This window comes from Phoxinus phoxinus (assembly GCF_949152265.1).
Source record: "Phoxinus phoxinus genome assembly, chromosome: 4".
In the NCBI taxonomy this organism is placed as follows: Eukaryota; Metazoa; Chordata; class Actinopteri; order Cypriniformes; family Leuciscidae; genus Phoxinus; species Phoxinus phoxinus.
Genome location: NC_136879.1, coordinates 154,869 through 174,782, shown reverse-complemented (window position 1 = coordinate 174,782; position 19,914 = coordinate 154,869). Strand labels below are relative to the sequence as shown.

The 19,914-nt window shown below is 41.8% G+C and overlaps 1 protein-coding gene across 3 annotated transcripts in view; it reads right to left on the bottom strand.

Moving 5' to 3' along the window:
- Positions 1 to 19,914, bottom strand: part of LOC306996503 (DNA topoisomerase 2-alpha-like) — a 202,589-nt gene that overhangs the window by 106,747 nt on the left and 75,928 nt on the right. The window contains exon 33 of one of the 3 annotated variants that reach the window (XM_079609055.1): positions 420 to 478. The exons of the other annotated variants lie outside the window; for them this stretch is intronic. Coding sequence (XP_079465181.1) covers positions 441 to 478 — 38 coding nt within the window. The 3' untranslated portion in view covers positions 420 to 440. Of the gene's footprint in view, positions 1 to 419; positions 479 to 19,914 lie in introns of those variants that run through there. 3 annotated transcript variants of the gene reach the window in all.

Here is a 19,914-nt window from a genome sequence, read left to right as displayed (position 1 = left end):
AGTAAGGCACAGTACATAGAAACTATTATCTGTGACCATTTAATTTACAATAACTGCCTTAGGTGTGAACGATCTAATGTTTAAAAGACATAGCTTTAGAAATTGTTTTTGTTCAACGCAAATTCATAGGCATTTGATAAGTCAAAAAGCTCTGGATATCCCTGAACCGCTATGATCAGCTGTTCCTGAGCTTTCAATGTCGTTACGGAAAGGGTGAAGCTTACTAGTTGGTTTTTCAGAAAAAACTAGCGTGAGCGCACTTGCTGCGCATCTACATTTGAAATAACGAACTTAAGTCAAGTATTGATCTCTGTTTTTAGGAGCTATGTTACTTCTATAAAGTACATAAACTATGGATGTTACGACCTGTGGCTCCAAAAGGCCGCAACAAAGGAAGGGACACATTCTGTCATTAGATTTAACTCAAAGTTTATTAACAGTTAGATGCAGGGGGGCGTCACATACCGGGTCAAGATCCCTGTAAACAAAGAACAAATAATTAATCACCAACAGGGGCACAGGACAAAGCATCCGCCACCACATTGTCTGCGCCTCGAATGTGTCGAATGTCAAGACTATACAACTGCAAAAATAACGACCACTGAATAAGCCTTTGATTTGGATACTGAAGAGAATTCAGAAATGTCAATGGATTATGATCTGTATAGACAACAATTGGCCTGCTTGACTTAAGATAAACAGCAAAATGGATCAAAGCCCAAACAAGCGCCAAGGCTTCTTTTTCTACCACCGAGTAGTTGAGTTGATAAGTGGTAAATTTCCGTGAGAAAAAACTAACAGGATGAACGACCCCTACAGTCAGACTGCTGGAGAACAGCTCCCGCCCCCACTTGACTAGCATCCACCTGCAGAGAAAACAGCTCGTCGAAACAAGGTGCAGCCAGCACAGGCAAAGAGCATAACAAAGATTTTACATTTTCAAATGCAACTGCACAATTGGAAGACCAGACAAACTTTACCTGACCTTTCAAAAGATCTGTAAGGGGGGCTTCCACAGTAGAAAAATTAAGACAAAAAGAGTGATGGTAGCCCACTAACCCCAAGAATCTCATCAGTTCTTTTTTAGTAAGAGGGTCAGAAATTTATTTTAATGGCCTGGGTTTTTGCATGTACAATCCAAACCTCCCCATTTCCGACCACTTTCCCGAGGTAAGTCACTGTAACCTAGAGCTGGACGATATGGCCAAAATTTATATCACTATATATTTCTTAATTTCGGTCGATACGATATAATTCCAATATCGATATGAACAATATAAAATTCTCAGGAAATACTCCTAAGAACACACACAATGAATGTCTGTACCTACAAAATGTATTTGCCAAGTCTCTGAAACCTCCTTCTATAAAACTATATAATATTTTAGAAATAAAAATGGTACAAATAAATTATTGTTCATATTTTATATGTATTTAGCCTTTATACAAACAAGAAATGTGAAATCACCGTCAAATAAACATAAGACTCTCAACTTATTAGTGGTGCTTGCCAAAGGCAAGGCAACACTAGTGTTCTCTTGCATACTTATTAAAGCTATTGTTATCCATTTTTTTCTTGCCTTCAAAACATCTTAAAATGCTCATATGTTTAAAACTAGACTAAAGACGCATCTCTTCAGCCAGGTATTCATATAATTATTTTTATTTATTTTTATTTTTAAATCTTACAGTTACTGTAAATCTGGCCTCTAGTTCATAAACGCCCCCGACTGAGCCTGGGTTCTCCCAAGTTTTTTTTTCTCCATTAGGTCACCTGATGTAGTTTTAGGACACCAGTAGGTCACCTGATGGAGTTTTTTGGTTCCTTGCCACTGTTGCCTTTGGCTTGCTCAGTTGGGGATATTCATTTCATAACGTACATTTTAGTCTGGTGTTGCGTTCCTCTGCGTGGCTCATTTGCATCTGAGCAGCTCTCGCGAACGTGGGTGTGGTCACATTAGTGTAATGAGCTTCGGCTGGAGAAACTGTACATGTTGTTGCTTTCATACGAATGACTTAAACAGAGAATATTTGTTTTTGATATGATTTACATCATTTAAAAATGGAGACTTCAAGTGTTGTAAAGACATGTTTCATGTCACAGTGACAAGTATTCACTGAATTATAGATCATTTTCTATCGCGTTTCAGAATGAACTTCACATTGAGAGAGATGGGAGAACGTGCATCATGTTTAAAATATTTATTTTACGAAAAACACAACATTTTGTTTTTATTATTAGTGTACACAAATAAAAGAAGACATTTAACAGTTTTGAATGATAACACTTGCCTGTATGACAAAAATAGACGGAGTTATTTGAGTCTATTTTGCACTGATAAGAAAAAAAGTGAGACAATCGCGCCGGCGCGATAGCCGACCCCAGGGGGTTAACCCTCTGAGGTCTGAGCAGTTTTCTGGGCCATGGAGGTGTGTTCTGACATGCTCTGACATTTCTGGTTATTTCTGTTACTTGTGACATTTTCATGGCTAAAGTCTAATTACACTGTATTCAGCACAAACTCTGCTACAATTATATATCAGCAGCATGTATGTAAAAGTTTGTAGTTTTGAGATAATGACATTTATGCGTGGTTTGTGAAAATACAAAAAAAAATTCTCACTGAAATAAGGCCATGAAACCCATACTGATTATTTCTTCACAAGACTTTTGAAAATTGTATGACGTAGCCTAGAATATTTGCTCCAAAACTATGTGAAAATCACCCTGACTGCTCATTCAGATAAGACAATATATTGATTTAAAATTTTTACAACGTGTTTTGTGTGAAAAGGCTCTATGCGAAGGTCATTAATATGTAAGCTTTTTACACCTGAGAAAGACAAAGACCCTCCCCTAACGGCCCTATTAGGAGCTATCAGGCCCTGTCATGCTGAGCAACCTTGCACAATACTGTAAATGAGGAGATTTAATAAAGAATGGCTTTTAAATTGTTTGGATTTATTTACAACACAACATAATCCAAAGATACACAAATGCCAAAAAAGCACTTATGTTTAAACTTGTATGAAAACAATGATCCAAAGACAGAGACCTTTGTGCCATTCCTAAAAACATTGTACATACCTTTCATTTCCAAGGAGTTTGATTTTCACTTTACCATGTTCATAGACTAATGTGAATGTTGAAGTCCTCAGTGGCATCTGGTCCCTGAAAAAAAAAAGTGAACATACTGATATCAAGAGAAAGGCCTGCACGATTTTGTAAATAAATATTGGATTTTTCTGGTTAAAATTGCTTTTTTAAAATTCACAGAATACACACACACGTTTCCAACAATAATATAATGAACACCAGGTTTGTTGTGCCTTGTAGGCATAAGCTATGCGCAGTGCTGGATAAAATAATAATATCAATAACCTATAGCAGTATAAATCTTCCAATAGATTTCAGTAACAACTAAGCTAGAGAAAAATATATTGATTATCATGTTACTTCAAATGTTTCCATTTGTTATGATGATATGAAATGAGATAATAGTAAAAACATGAAGCAGTTTGGTGTGTTTTGCTTTCATCCAAAATATGATACATTCAAATGCGATCGCGATCCAAAATATGATACATTCAAAAGCGATCGCGATCCAAAATATGATACATTCAAAAGCGATCGCACTCAAATATAAAACATTATGGTTACCATATACATATCTACGTTTGAGCAGATATCCATAAACACAGTAACAGTAAACACGGGTCTAAATATTATAATATTCCCCCATATATCTAGCAACAGCTCAACTGCAATGTGACATTTATGCAACAATAACAAACTAATATGTAAGAATTTCTTACCTTTCATCTTTCTTGTCTTCAAATCGCGTTCTTCTTCTGAGGTAAATCAATGAATCAATCCAATGTAAGCTCAGGTGTGTCTTTCAAACTCGACGAAAAGTGAAGTGAAGTGTTTTGTTGTTGAGGTAATGAGCGCGATCACGGTCCATGTGGAGATTTGCATGTCAATCTCTTTTGCGCGAGTGGGCGTGGCCAAATTAAATTTAAAGGGTAACTAAACCCCTGGTCAGAGCCTGACTCCACCCACTGGCAATATTTGAAAAATGCTGGAAAAGTGGGCAGAGCCCAACCAGACCTGCAAACTCCTCAGAGAAAAAAAGGTGACAGCTTTGGGGGGGGGCGGGGGTGGGGGATTTACCTTTTGTCTCTTTTGTACATAAGGTAAATTTGGCATGGCCTATCTACTGATAGTGTATGAGTCTAGCTGTGCTATATACTGTATAATGAGGAGTCCTCATTAAGCTCCCTCATTCTGAAATGAAAAATCACGATAAGCTAGCCAATCTCATCGGTCCAAGGACTGATCTTTGTTTCGAGATACACGACTACTTGAATTCTGAGCTACAATACAATGTAAAGATTTCAAATGATAGACTTGGATGCAAAATGTAGCCCTTTAAAGAAATTTGCTGTTGGTGTATTACCCTAAAACACACTCGCCAGATTGTTTATCTAAATAGCCCTATGTTGTTAGAAATGCATCCCATGCAACTAGTGTTGTCACGGGACCAAAATTTCAGTATTCGGTACCAATACCGGTGAAAATCCACGGTTCTCGGTACCAATTTCGGTACCAAAGCTTAATTAAATTTACATATATTAAAGTGTATATCACGGTTAGAGATGGAAACTGTAGAATTAAAAACACTTACAATAAGATTTCATTTGTTAGATAACATTAGCTAAAACGTCCTAACAACAAACAATAGTGTAGCAATTATTTACCTAGGGGTAAATTAAAAATGTAGGCCTACTAATACATTTTTTAAATCAAAAGTGTTATCTGTTCATTATCAATGCACAATGGATGAAGTGAACAAACATGAACAATCAAGTGTTTGTATTAACATTCACAAACATTAATTCATGTTGTAAAAAAGTACTGTTCACTCAATTGATGTTAGATAAGGCATTAAGTAAAGTTAATGAATGGTAGCCTATTGTAGTGTTGCCAAACTACAGGAGATAAAACGTGCTTTATTTGACTTGACTGTACTTTTATTTAATCCAAAACTACGTTCATATTACATTTTTAACGGTCTTTTAAACTACCCAGATACAACCGCACACGATACCACTTTAGGGGTCGTTCACATATCGCGTTTTGTGCGCGTGCTTATTTAAAATGCAGTCGCGCGGCATATAACAGAAGTGACCGGCGCATCGATCATATACAGGCCAGGGTGGCTTTTTATTTCTCATATCCATGAATATATCTAGTAGTAAAGCTATGCAACGGCTAAAAATAAATTAATTATTTGCTGATACTTCCTCATCATCATAGAAAGCGCAGTTTGCACCGCTTTCTCGTTGCGTCTGTCGTTGCTATGCAACCATTAGGCGCGTCTGGAAAGCGAATTTGCCTATTTTTTAGTCTATGGAATTTGCACGCCCAAAAAACGCGCTATTGTGAACGGCCCTTTCTGGCAACGTGATAGCCTAATCCAAAATATCTCCACATGTGGCTGTTTCCTCCTTTCTTGTAAACAAGTGGATTCAGAGCCACCGCATTATCAGTGCCGCCGGTCGCCACGTCTGCCATGGGCACCGCAGTGCGAGCCTCCGCTGACTGCGCGCGGATCTGCCCAAAGGGACGAGGCATTTACTTGACGCTACTGTTTTAGACTGAAAACCAGATCATACCACCGATTTACACGCGCAAACTGGTTGCCTGTGTGATGAGATGTACTAATATCCATCTGCTCTGGCAGATTCGGCTCAAAGTCGTGCATCATCGGATGCGGAGGCGCGCGATGTGATTCAAGATTCTGACGTAAGTGCTAAGATACCGATTGGCCCAGAGAAATGTCAATTATAAGAATTACCCAATAAAGTTTCGCAATTCTAGCCTGCATGGCATGCAGATGAATGACAGCCTACACCCCCCCCCCCCCCTCCAAAACAAAAAACTCTCCGGTTCTACGCGATTCACGTAAATGACCTAATTGAGCAAGAAAACGGCGATTGTCGCCGAAAAGCGACAAGTTTGCAGGTATGCCCAACGGACGAACCGAGGGCGGGGCTGAGCGGGTGATTGACAGACCCGCAGTGACGCAGTGATTGACAGCTGCTGTCAGACTCGCTAAGATGGAGAGTGACTGGAGTGACGCAAGTAGCTTTGCAACAGAGCGGTCATTTAAAGTTGAGGACTTTTCTCACCTGAAGTGGACGAATTGTCTGTGGACACAGAGCTAAAACCATATCAATTCGAGCCGCGAGCTCAAACTGCGGTGTCGCATCGCATTAACTCCCGCCTCGCGATCGGCATCCGACGATGCTAGCGAAGCAGCCGCGCAAGAGAGAATGGGTCCAGTATCTGAGTGGATTATTATTACTATTGACCTACGTTAAGCATATTTTGCCGCTATGTGAAAAAAAATATCCAGCCAAACGCGCCGGCGGTTGTGGAGTACATGCAGGAAGAGCAGCGTTTGGCACACAAGTGCATGTAAACACTGGCGCCTCATTTCCAAGTCTGGTGGGAAGTTATGCAGTCCAGCAGTGCTGTTGCAACCGGCAACACTAACGTTACACCTATACCAGCCTAACCACTGTACTAAACACAGATAAAGCTAATGCTAAAAATCTACACTATCCTAACTGATACAATACTATGCTTCTAACAACAATGCTAAATAACTACCTAGGCTACACGAAATAATCTAAATAACTATAAATGCTATGCTAACTAGATGCTAAAATACACTATCCTGATCGTTTTCAATACTCATAATTCAAATTTGCAGCTCCTGACTCGCTCTGGTGTTGACGGAACCAGATGCTTTTATACCAGGGGCGTGGTGAGCTCGCAGCGTCAGAGAGTACCCTACGTCAGAGAGTACCCCTGCTTCAGGAGATCCCGTTTAACCTGAAGAGGGCAGCACTCAGACGTTTTTACACCATATATTTGAAAATTAAAACACTTTATACTCAAATGTTAAAAAAAAGTACTCGAATCAATGAACAGCATTTATGAAGCTCCATTCGTACAGATCATTAACTAAAAAAAGTTGGTTTAGTGTTTAGTTACCCTTTAATGAGCAAGCGTTTGAGAAGCTGGACATCTTGTTGGTTTTATGCAAATTACTTAAACAGAGAATATTTGTTCTCAGTTTGAATCCGATCATTTAAAAGTACACACTTAAATGTTTATAAAGGTATATGGCTCATAAATGTGTGACAAATATTCGCTGAGTTTTGTTTCAGTTTATAGACGTGCTCAAGAAAAAAAAGTTAGCCGCGACGGAGAGGCAGAACCAAGCAGCAACATTCTGATCTGAAAAATGAGGCCTACCCGGAAGTGCGAAAAACTGCAATACATCGAAAATCCGCTAGAGGGAGGTCCCAAAAGGGAGCAAATGTCCATAGCCCCCATGTTAAAATGTCCGTTTTCACAGCATAAATTCATGTTTCTCCAGGTTGGTCCCATGGACTTTTATTGTATTTTTCGATAGCTTCCGAGTGCCTGACAACTGTGAGGGGGGTGAATTTTTTTTCTAACTTGTTAGTTTAGATCGTATTTAGATACCCCTCCTTGAACTGCCACCTTACCGTGGTGGAGGGGTTTGAGTACCCGAATGTTTGAGTACCCGAATGAATGTTAGTTTAGATCGTATTTAGATACCCCTCCTTGAACTGCCACCTTACCGTGGTGGAGGGGTTTGAGTACCCGAATGAACCTAGGAGCTATGTTGTCTGGGGCTATATGCCCCTGGTAGGGTCTCCCAAGGCAAACAGGTCCTAGGCGACCTGTTTCAAAACCCCTTATGATGCCCAAAAAAAGGAGGACCGTGACGTCGCCCGGTATGGCGCAGCCGGGGCCCCACCCTGGAGCCAGGCGGCGAAGGAGCCTGAGCTTGTGCGTGAGGTTCAGAGATTCCGACTAGAGATAGTTGGGATCACCTCTACGCACGGCTTGGGCTCTGGAACCACACTCCTCGAGAGAGGATGGACTCTTCACCACTCTGGAGTTGCCCATGGTGAGAGGCGGCGGGCTGGTGTGGGTTTGCTTATAGCCCCCCAGCTCAGCCGGCATGTGTTGGAGTTCACCCCGGTGAACGAGAGGGTCGCTTCCCTACACCTTCGGGTCGGGGATAGTTCTCTCACTGTCGTTTGTGCTTACGGGCCGAACGGCAGTGCAGAGTACCCGGCCTTCTTGGAGTCTCTGGGAGGGGTGCTGGAAAGTGCTCCGACTGGGGACTCCATCGTTTTGCTGGGGGACTTCAACGCCCACGTGGGCAGCGACAGTGACACCTGGAGGGGCGTGATTGGGAGGAACGGCCCCCCTGATCTGAACCCGAGTGGTGTTCTGTTATTGGACTTCTGTGCTAGTTACAGCTTGTCCATAACGAACACCATGTTCAAGCATAAGGGTGTCCATCAGTGCACATGGCACCAGGACACCCTAGGCCGGAGGTCGATGATCGACTTTGTGGTCGTTTCATCCGACCTCCGGCCGTATGTCTTGGACACTCGGGCGAAGAGAGGGGCGGAGCTGTCAACTGATCACCACCTGGTGGTGAGTTGGATCCGATGGCGGGGGAGGAAGCTGGACAGACTCGGCAGACCCAAACGTACTGTGAGGGTCTGTTGGGAACGTTTGGCCAAATCTCCTGTCAGAGAGATCTTCAACTCCCACCTCCGGCAGAGCTTCGACCAGATCCCGAGGGAGTCTGGAGATATTGAGTCCGAGTGGACCATGTTCTCCACCTCCATTGTCAACGCAGCCACTCGGAGCTGTGGCCGTAAGGTCTCCGGTGCCTGTCGAGGCAGCAATCCCCGAACCCGGTGGTGGACACCGGAAGTAAGGGATGCCGTCAAGCTGAAGAAGGAGTCCTATCGGGCCTGGCTGGCTTGTGGGACTCCTGAGGCAGCTGATGGGTACCGACGGGCCAAGCGGACTGCAGCCCGGGTGGTTGTGGAGGCAAAAACTCGGGCCTGGGAGGAGTTCGGTGAGGCCATGGAGAAGGACTATCGGTCGGCCTCGAAGAGATTCTGGCAAACCGTCCGGCGCCTCAGGAGGGGGAAGCAGTGCCCTACCAACGCTGTTTACAGTGGAGGTGGGCAGCTGTTGACCTCGACTGGGGATATCACCGGACGGTGGAAGGAATACTTCGAGGATCTCCTCAATCCCGCCGTCACGTCTTCCATTGAGGAAGCAGAGGCTGAGTGCTCGGAGGCGGACTCGTCCATCACCCAAGCTGAAGTCACCGAGGTAGTCAAGAAACTCCTCGGTGGCAAGGCACCGGGGGTGGATGAGATCCGCCCTGAGTACCTCAAGTCTCTGGATGTTGTGGGGCTGTCTTGGCTGACACGCCTCTGCAACATCGCGTGGCGGTTGGGGACAGTACCTTTGGACTGGCAGACCGGGGTGGTGGTCCCTCTTTTCAAGAAGGGGGATCGGAGGGTGTGCTCCAACTATAGGGGGATCACACTTCTCAGCCTCCCTGGGAAAGTCTATGCCAGGGTACTGGAGAGGAGAATCCGGCCGATAGTAGAACCTCGGATTCAGGAGGAACAGTGTGGTTTTCGTCCCGGTCGTGGAACACTGGACCAGCTCTATACCCTCTACAGGGTGCTGGAGGGTTCATGGGAGTTTGCCCAACCAATCTACATGTGCTTTGTGGATTTGGAGAAGGCATTCGACTGTGTCCCTCGCGGCGGCCTGTGGAGGGTCCTCCGGGAGTATGGGGTCCGGGGCCCTTTGCTAAGGGCTATCCGGTCCCTGTACGACCGGAGCAGGAGCTTGGTTCGTATTGCCAGCAGTAAGTCAGACTTGTTCCCGGTGCGTGTTGGACTCCGGCAGGGCTGCCCTTTGTCGCCGGTTCTGTTCATAATTTTTATGGACAGAATTTCTAGGCGCAGCCAGGGGCCGGAGGGGGTCGGGTTTGGGGACCACACGATTTCATCTCTGCTCTTTGCGGATGATGTTGTCGTGTTGGCCTCATCAGACCAGGACCTCCGGCATGCACTGGGACGGTTTGCAGCCGAGTGTGAAGCAGCTGGGATGAAAATCAGCACCTCCAAGTCCGAGGCCATGGTTCTCAGTCGGAAAAAAGGGTGGCTTGCTCGCTTCAGGTTGGTGGAGCGCTCCTGCCTCAAGTGGAGGAGTTCAAGTATCTTGGGGTCTTGTTCACGAGTGAGGGAAGGATGGAACGGGAGATTGACAGGCGGATCGGTGCAGCTTCTGCAGTAAAGCGGTCCCTGTACCGGTCTGTCGTGGTAAAGAAGGAGCTGAGCCGCAAGACGAAGCTCTCGATTTACCAGTCAATCTACGTTCCTACTCTCACCTATGGTCATGAGCTGTGGGTCATGACCGAAAGGACAAGATCCCGGATACAAGCGGCCGAAATGAGCTTTCTCCGCAGGGTGGCTGGGCGATCCCTTAGAGATAGGGTGAGAAGCTCGGTCACTCGGGAGGAGCTCAGAGTAGAGCAGCTGCTTCTCCACATCGAGAGGGGTCAGCTGAGGGAGCTCGGGCATCTTTTCCGGATGCCTCCTGGACGCCTTCCCGGGAAGGTGTTCCGGGCATGTCCCACCGGTAGGAGACCCCGGGGAAGACCTAGGACACGCTGGAGAGACTATGTCTCCCGGCTGGCCTGGGAACGCCTCGGTGTCCCCCCGGAAGAGCTGGAGGAAGTGTCTAGGGAGAGGGAAGTCTGGGAATCCCTGCTTAGACTGCTGCCCCCGCGACCCGGCCCCGGATAAGCGGTAGAAGATGGATGGATGGATGGATGGTATTTAGATATAAAATATATGACAATAAGGGCGTGGTTAACTTTGAGTGACAGCTTGATTGACAGCTGACAAGGCAGCGCCACGGAGAATGACAACAAGAAGCGCCATTTTTTAATACAGTTGACATATAATACTACTGTTTATGTATCATGACATGTAGTTTTAAGAGTTTTTCAGGTGAGAATGTAGTTGTTTAAAGCTCAAATCTGTGGTTTATTTAAAGATTTATGAAAATTTTATCCAGTTGATCCAGCGATGACCGGGCGCTCGGCGTTCATGTACCCCACCTGGAGCAGTCTTTCATCAGCTTGACGTTATGAGGTTTGCCGCCAATGCCGCGGACTCTGGCGTCTGTGTATATCTATATCGTCTTGTGTATAATGGGCGATTTTTGGTCTCGTGAATCAAAAAAATTTTCCCTGGGCAATCATTTTGGCTGAGGGGAAGTTTCATAACTTTATAAGCTATTTAACTTTACCGATGTATAGACTATAGAGCGCTGACTTTGTATGTTTGACTGAATTGTTTGCTTTATTTGTATAGCTTCTTATACCTTTTACGCAGGGCTTAATTTGAGCCGGAACACGCCGGAACATGTTCCGGCACCTCCGACATTGGATCCGGAACCTTTTTTATTGGATCCGGCACCTCCTGTGTCACTAAAGTTTGTGTAGTGTTCAATGTTTGTGACACATGACTTGCGCGCTTGTTGTACGAGTTGAGATTGCTGTTAGCCTCGATCGCTTCACTCAGGGGAAAAATGTCAAAAAGACAGGAAAGTTTGCTTAACTTTTTCAAATACGCTGGACAGTCAGATCCCAAACAAGCAAAAATCGTTTCCGCTGATCAAAAAGGAGACCACGGTGGACACAGTAGCCTAGTATCGATATCTCGTTATTTCGACATAAATAAGGGGACATCCTAATCTGCATTAAGCCACATTAAGCGTTCTTATAGCCTAATGGTTTTCTATGGGAGGAAAATGCTTAACCGTTCATATGCGCTCATCTGATTTTTTGTACATAGCCTATTTGTTAGGATTTTAGTATCATAATGATTAGGCTAATAAATGCATGCACAATTATCCGTTAACTTTTTTTTTGAACAAATGCCTTTCAACTTGTGTGTGCAAAATTCAGAATTAAATTAATGTGCAGAAATTTGTACAAATAGAGATCAGCCTATGTAGGCCTAGGCTACTATACTGGTGTAGCCATTAAAAAAAGCGCGTTTCATATTTGTTAAAATATTATAATGTTATTTATTTTTTTCCATTTATGTTGATTTATGAAAAGTGAACAGCACGAACGAGTAAGATAGGATGCGCAATATGAGATTTGACCGTTGAAGTTGTTATAGAAAGCCTTTCTTTAAAGTGAATTTCGTTTTGTATAAATTGTATCTTAATTTTAATCAATTTTTCATCAACCAATTGCCTGTATTTAATGAATAGGCCGACGAAACAAATATAACGGAGGCGCCCGCGCGCTCACTTGTATTGCACGTGAACTAGAGCACATCCTAACTTAACGAAACTCAGTGTATGCCTCACACAGACATGACAAATACATCAAATACACAAAGCTTGAAATGTCTTTAAACGAAATAATTCAAAACGAAAAAAGAAAAAGGCTACTCTGATTATGTAATCCATTATTAGGCTTATTTATGTGCATTTCTCTCTATAAGCGCGTTCAAACGGAGATGGCGATCGTCAACTTCATCTTTGCAGCCGAGTCGACACTTTTAGAGAAAACACTTGTTTATTAATAAAAATCAATACACGTGTCACCGGATTTACAGATGCACGCACACATATTATTTCGAAATAACGAGATATTGTGTTGAAATAACATTATTATTAATAATAGCCTACATCTTTTAGAATAGGCCTATTTGATTGAATGCTGAATGTTGCGCTTGTTCAAATTAATAAAATTAAAACTCTAATTGTGATCATTAACATAACTGAATATTAAATATTTAGTGACCAAGTTTTGCGCAGCTCCCCGTCAATGATCTAGCAGCACCCACTCAGCACATGCTGTCCCTGCAGAGAAGCTGTAGGCAGTGTAATTTTTTTTTTGTTTTTGTTTTTTTTTGTTCCGTTTCCTCCAACCCCCGTTTTGAGTCGCCGGATCCACCCCCCCTCTGCGCTCCGGGACCTCCCACTTTACAAATTAAGCACTGCTTTTACGTATACTTTGGCTAATGGCTAATATTGATAAAACTGAAATTTAACAAAAAGAGACTGGGTTGAGTTTTGTCATTTTAAATTTTAATACAACGAAGATGATCTGTAATGTTGTTTACTGCAAAATCTGTTGTTTAGTAACGTACAAATGCACATATTGCCTGGACCATAAAATGTGTAATATTTTTATATTATATTTAAAATTAAAAGAGGCAGGTTTGTGTTTTATATTTTGTTTTTTCATAAATAGGCAAACGTTATGTGCAGTTGAATATAATCAATATGCGTTGCCTGAACCACATTTGTGTGGCTATAATGTTTAAGATTTCTTTAAATGAAAACGAAAAGAGTTCGTATGGTGTTTTATAACATATTTCGTTGCCTAAAATATACACAGAGATAACCGAAGTAGCAGAGCGAGCTGAGTGATGCGCGCTGCGTTAGAAGGTGGGCGGGGTTAGGATTTCCCAAGATTTTCCAAGATGGCGCCGCCCATACCCCCCATAAACGGCTTCAAACCCGTTCTTCAGAAAGTCTATGGGTGCCGTCACAGACGCTTTGTCCATATTTTTTACAGTCTATGGGCAGAACGCACACCCCGTTTATTTTCTTTATTTTACAAAAGCACAATGTTTTGATTTCATTGTAAGTGGACACATACAAAAGTAGGAATATCACAGATTTTTTTTTATATTTCTTTTTTCTGTATGACCATAAATGACGGAGTAATTTAAGTTTATAGTGCTACAATGTGGAGAAAATCCAGCAAAACGCGCCGGCGCGTTTTTCGACCTCAGAGGGTTAAAACCATGTCAGTGGGCAGCTGATTATGATTATTTTTCTCTCCTCATCAGCATCACACTCTTTTTAGGGGTTCAAGCACGAAGTGCTGAAACCCTATTGTTATTGTTAATTTTCCCATGATGCAACATTCAGACATAAAACTGATCGGGCAGACCAAACCGTGAGTCGTAGAGACTTGAAACTTTGGGGGCTGGTAGTACTCACACCGCCTACAGCGTCACCCGCCCCGGTCGGCCTGACGGGGGCGCTACAGCGGTCAAAAGTACAAAATGGCTCATAACTCATCAACCGTTAGGCCTAGGCTCAAGTGTCTTATATCGTTGGATTCCTTGGCTCGAGGCGGACCAGATGACCACATGCCTCGGATTTGCTCGCCCTTCAGGCGCCAATTTCGAGTAAATTAAAACAAATTGAAAAACCTATTTTTGCAAACATCTCCTCGGTTTTTGGCCCGATCGGAACCAAACCACTGCAATAATATTCTCTGGAGTCTAACCATCAATAATCATCCAAAAAATTCTAAATTTAAATTAACGGTCGATAAGGGGAACCAAAATATTTGATGGCACCAGGGCCACTTTTACTAAAACGGTTATAAAACGGAAAGAGATTTTTTTGCTAAACTTGGGATAAATCCCAAGCTCAATCTGAAATCACTTGGAAAAAATCGCAACAATTGGCCACTTGGTGGCACTATAAAATGGTTATAACTTGTGAACGGAAAGCGATATTTTCGCAAAACTTGGGACACATGTTCATGAGCTCATTCTGAGGTCACGTGAAAAAAAATCATGACAATTGGCCACTTGGTGGCGCTATAAAATAGTTATAACTCGTGAGCGGAAAGAGATATTTCGCTAAACTTGGGACACATGTTCATAAGCTCAATCTGACTTGACATGAAAAAAATCATGAAAATAGCTATAAGCGCACCCAACCATTAGTCTACTGAAAATTGGCACGCAGTGTCTTTGTCCAGGGTGCCATGATAGTCTATGAGAACATTGGTGTATCTCAAAAAACTCAGTATACGTCATTGGCACAATGCCTTGAAGGAGCCTTAGAAGTTTCAAGCCCGTGTTTTTCACAGGAGTGACCTCCTAAGACTCCTGAATCCTTGCCGAGTCCAACAATACCAAACATGCCAGGTTTCGCCTTATGGTTTTTGTAAGAGTCATTCAGAGCTTTAAAAAATTGTGGTTATCTTCAAAGCCGTTAGTCGGATCGAGACAACAACAAAAAAACAAAGGAAATTTGAAAACATAGGTAAATAGCTAAACAATAACGCAAAAATGTTAAAATGATGATAAGAACCGACAAAAAAATTAATTAAATCCAATCAATTTCACCCATGGATCATTTTGATGCTCTCACATGTTTGAAACGAACAATGATGGATTGTGATGAAATTTGTTTTGAATTGGGACTGGCGAATCCCCGTCCATACTGTCAATGACCGCTTGCAAAGACCCGCCCACTTTAGTTACTGTTGCTATGTCTGATAAGCGACACCACTCTCACACCCCACCAAGTTCTCATGCAGTGAAAAATACATTGCGGGTCAGAGAGGAGACTGCGCGCTGACAGACAAGTACTTTTGATATGAAACAAAGTCTCACCTTTCAAATGTAGTCATTTTTTAGAGACATTTAAACAATAAATACTGTTTTGTGACTCTTTAATGTGTCTGACAGATCGCTGTAGACTCGAGGCTCAGTTAAAGCTGCTCGTGAACCAATCATCTCTTCCTTCTAGTTAATTTATAGCATTAAAATAAAGATGAATGAACATAAAAGGAATGTTGTTTTAAAGTGCTAAGACGTCAGTACACTTTGTTTTTCAACTTTAAATCCTCCAATGTTAATCTACTAACTCTCCTGACTGCTTTGTGGGACAAAATGTCGGATTATGATTAGTCAGATCACCGGTCAATCAAACTCCCTGCGAAGGGTCAATTGAGAATGCCCGTGCGCACAATCCTGATCTAATCGACAACTTTGCAGTTGCACATAGGAAAGCCCGGAAAATCCCGCTATAATGTAAGAGCATCTTTTTTATGTATTTGGACCTAGCCCTAACAATGTGTTATGGTGCACTGGTGAGCGTAGGCTCCTCCTGATTTTGTTAGTCATCTCATCTCTTATATGCTGTGTATGATCATATCCTGCCCTATTCATGGTAGCCTACTCGCGGACATTGCGTCATCAATGTCATCAATTGTGTCATCAAGGGGCCCGCCTTGATAATCCTACTTAAGGGCCCGGTGTTGGCTCATTATGCCACTGAATATAATTGTCTAAACTCCTTATCAAAATGACATATTTACTACAAATTTGACACATATATATGGACACACTTTGAGTACTACTAATAAAAGAGGTGGAGATCAGGCAAGACTGTAAGAAGACTAGGCAAAAAGGTGCTATAACTGTAAAAATGCTTTAAAACCATATATTTCCTCTAGTAAACTGCCTGTATTGGCTGTAAATTGACTTTTTCATCTATGATGGCAGTTGTTAAATGCTTGCTAAATAAAACTTAATGTCTTTTGATTAGGGGTGTAACGATATTCGAACCGAACCGAAAAACCGCGATACACCACCAACGATACGAATCGCGATACTCTCATGGCGTACCGAACACGCCCGCCCCGCCCCCATTGGACCTCATGTCTTATGTGTACACAGACACCGAATACAACGTTGTTGCCTAACCACCATTAACCACATTTAATCGCAATAAGCTCAGTGTTTTGTTACTTTTGATAATAAGCAAGGTGTAATCTTTCAGATTCTGTCTATTTGATCACGAAATTCAAACATTAAATGTCGTTTTGGCGCTCTTTGATGTGGCGTGACAGATCACCATACTAGGCTCCTCATTTAAAGCGGCAGCGCGGAGCGCGAGTAAACGCGAGCATCTCTTCATCAGTTACATAATAAACATGAATGGACACCTGAAGGTATGTTGAAAGATACAGTATACTTACTGAAAGGCATCATAACTCGTGTAATCGCTCAGTCAGTGTTTCAACAGCGGAAATACGTCAATAAAACACTTAGTTTTTCACATAGCTTTATTTACGTCAGGCAAGTCATTCAGTGTCCACAGCTTGTTGGTTTGCTAAGGAAATGAACCCTTTCACTAAATAAATGCACTATATTAGCCTATATATTATATTTTACTTAACCTGTTAATGACATCTTGATTATTTAATGTATGTTTAAAATATCTATCATGAAAATGACAGCAACTTGGTAAATGATTATATTTCAATAATAAATTAGAGTAAAAACATATGTTAATGTAAAAACTGCCTTATGTACAGTTTACATGTTTTCATACAATTTGTTACTTGAGTGTTGATTATTATTATTATATCTAAAAATAAATAGCAACTGAATTTAGACTAAAAGTCTAGGCTCTGTTATTAAGCTTTAATGTTATAGTAATGTGAAAGTAAGGTCTCCTATATAGTTTACAGCATTAGCAGATCTTTTTTTTTATCCTTGTGAAACGTTTACTTGTAATTTAATTAATTTAAAGACAAGGACACAATTTGTTAATTAAAGCACTGGTTTAAAAAAAAAAAAAAAAAAAACAATTTTAGCTTTCTAAACCCCCCACCCCACCTAAATGAACCGAACCGAGATGTCAAAACAGTGGGACGTACCGAACCGTCAGTTTTGTGTATCGTTACACCCCTACTTTTGATGCTTGTGTGCTTAAAGGCCTTAAATGCTTGAACCCCTATAAATGCTGCTTGCAGCTTTAATTCTCTTTGTTTTTATCTAGCCCTGTCTCACTCCTAAAGCTGAGCTTTTGCTGATATAGGCTTTTCATTTTTGTCTGTCAGTGAAGAAAGTAAACATAGGGTCAATTGATAGGTTGATATATTAATCATTTTCTCAGATGCATTCATTTACTGAAAGCTACAAGGAAAGCTATACTAAGTTTATTAAATTAATTCACAATATGTACACATTCATTATTGCTCTTATGCCTAAAACAGGCCCATAGATAAGGCTTTATAATAAAGAGGTCCTAAATTTGAGGTTGATGGGGGGTTCAAATAAGACGTTTGTGAAGGCCAAAAAAAAAGGATAATAAATATCTTTAAAACCATGTCAGCGGGCAATAGATTATTAGTCAATACCTGCTCTCTCCTCATCTCCATCACCCTTTCTTTTTCTCTCAGTCTCCTCATCTTGCCCTGTCTCTTCCCCTCCTAAAGCTGAGCTTTTTTAATTTACTGAAGGTTACAAATTGTATTATATTAATTCTTAATATGTACATACAAACTCATTATTAATCTTGTGCTTAACATAATGAAAACGGCTTTTTTAATGTTTCTTGTCCCCTCACAATGACAGTAAACTAATTATTAGCATGAGTCACGTTACATAGGCCTATTTTCAGTTCAAAATGGCGAAATTAGACAAAAGTTTATTAAGTTTGCCTGATTATTATTATAATTTTTATTATTTTTATTATTTATTTATTAAACATTTTGTGTTTATAACTATTTACAACAAAGCACAATATCCGCACATTACCATATGACCAAATAAAATAATAAAATAAATAAATATGACAGGAAATTTAAATAAAATTTGACAAAACTATACATAGAAGGATCTCAACGTTTTTTTGATAAAGTCTCAATAAGGTCCAACCAAAATTGTATTGTCTTTCTGTTGGCGCCGAGCACTTTAGCTGTGGTACACTCCAGAAGAGCAATGTCCAACAACTAGGCCATCCAGATAGACATAGCTGGTGTAGTTGGTTCCAACCACAGTTTTAGGATAACCTTTTTAGCAGCAGTAAGCGCAACAGACAGAATCCTCCTTTGATTGACAGACAGTGACAGCGAGGAATCATCCAGCAAAAGAAAAACCAGAGGGTCCTTTTGGATCTGAATCCTCAGAAGATCGGTCAGTAGGTCCTGGACTGAAGACCAGACTGACACAATTCGAGAACAGTCCCAAAACATATGCATATATGTACCTAAATTTGCGCTGTTACACAGGTGACAAAAGGGATCAGACTTTCTTTTCATTTTGAATAGCAAACAGGGTGTGGCATATGCCTTATAAATTAACTTATAATGTATCATTTGGTGAGCTGGATTTTTTGAGGTAGCAAAACAATTCCCCCAGACAGTGTCCCAGTCAATCACGGTGTTAAGTTGTCTCTCCCAGAAGTCCTCACCCGGAATGTTTGCGTACTGTCGTACCACCAGTGATTTATAAATTATGCTCACAATACCTCTAGAAGCCATACTGGAATCTATCCAGTCTATCATAGGATGAGAAGATATTTTAGTTGACCAGGGTACTCCATAGGCTTTCAGTGCAGACCTCAATGCTTGGGTCTGAATTCCTCATTATTATAGCTCCACAGGCCCCTTTTTTACCCCTTTTCTGATGTGCTTCTGAGAGCAACTCGTTTTGGTGCGGTCTCTTTAAATAATATTGAGACACTTCATACCTCGCCCCCTCTCCAGGTTGCAGAGGTTCAACTCCACCCCGTTCGGCCATTTTTGTAGTCTGATAGCAGAGATACGATTATCTAGCAGCACAGAAACTTTTTATTCACACGTTATTAACAAAATGTCAACAACGGAAGACTTGTCCAGTCAGCCTTACATGTTCGAGCCAGAGTCGGAGCCGGAGCGAGATGAAAATGAAGACGACGAACCTGCAGAACAACGTCTTCATGTGGATGTATCGCAATGGTGTGTTACTGTATTTACACATGAAACTTTGGTCTTCCTACCTTTTACCACCGTGGCGATTTATTTTGATTAGGCCTAATATGTGCGAGGGAGAGAGAGCAAGACAGCGTCTAGTTTGGAGACGGTGATGTCTTGTTTACACTTTCGCCGGGCTCCGAGAGAGAGTGCGAGCGCGCGCGCGACCGGGTCTCTCTCTTTGGTCGTTCTTTCAGTTAAACATGCGCCACAAGCGCGGCAGTTCATCTACATTAGACGGTGTAATGAAGCGTGTGGGTTACTACATCCAACAACCGAACATTTTAACTTACCCTCTAGTAACTTCGGCATCCTTTATCTTGGACTACAAAATTGCAGCGAGAAATAATAATGGCGGATTGCTCGAAGTGTTGGGCTGGAAGTCAATGTC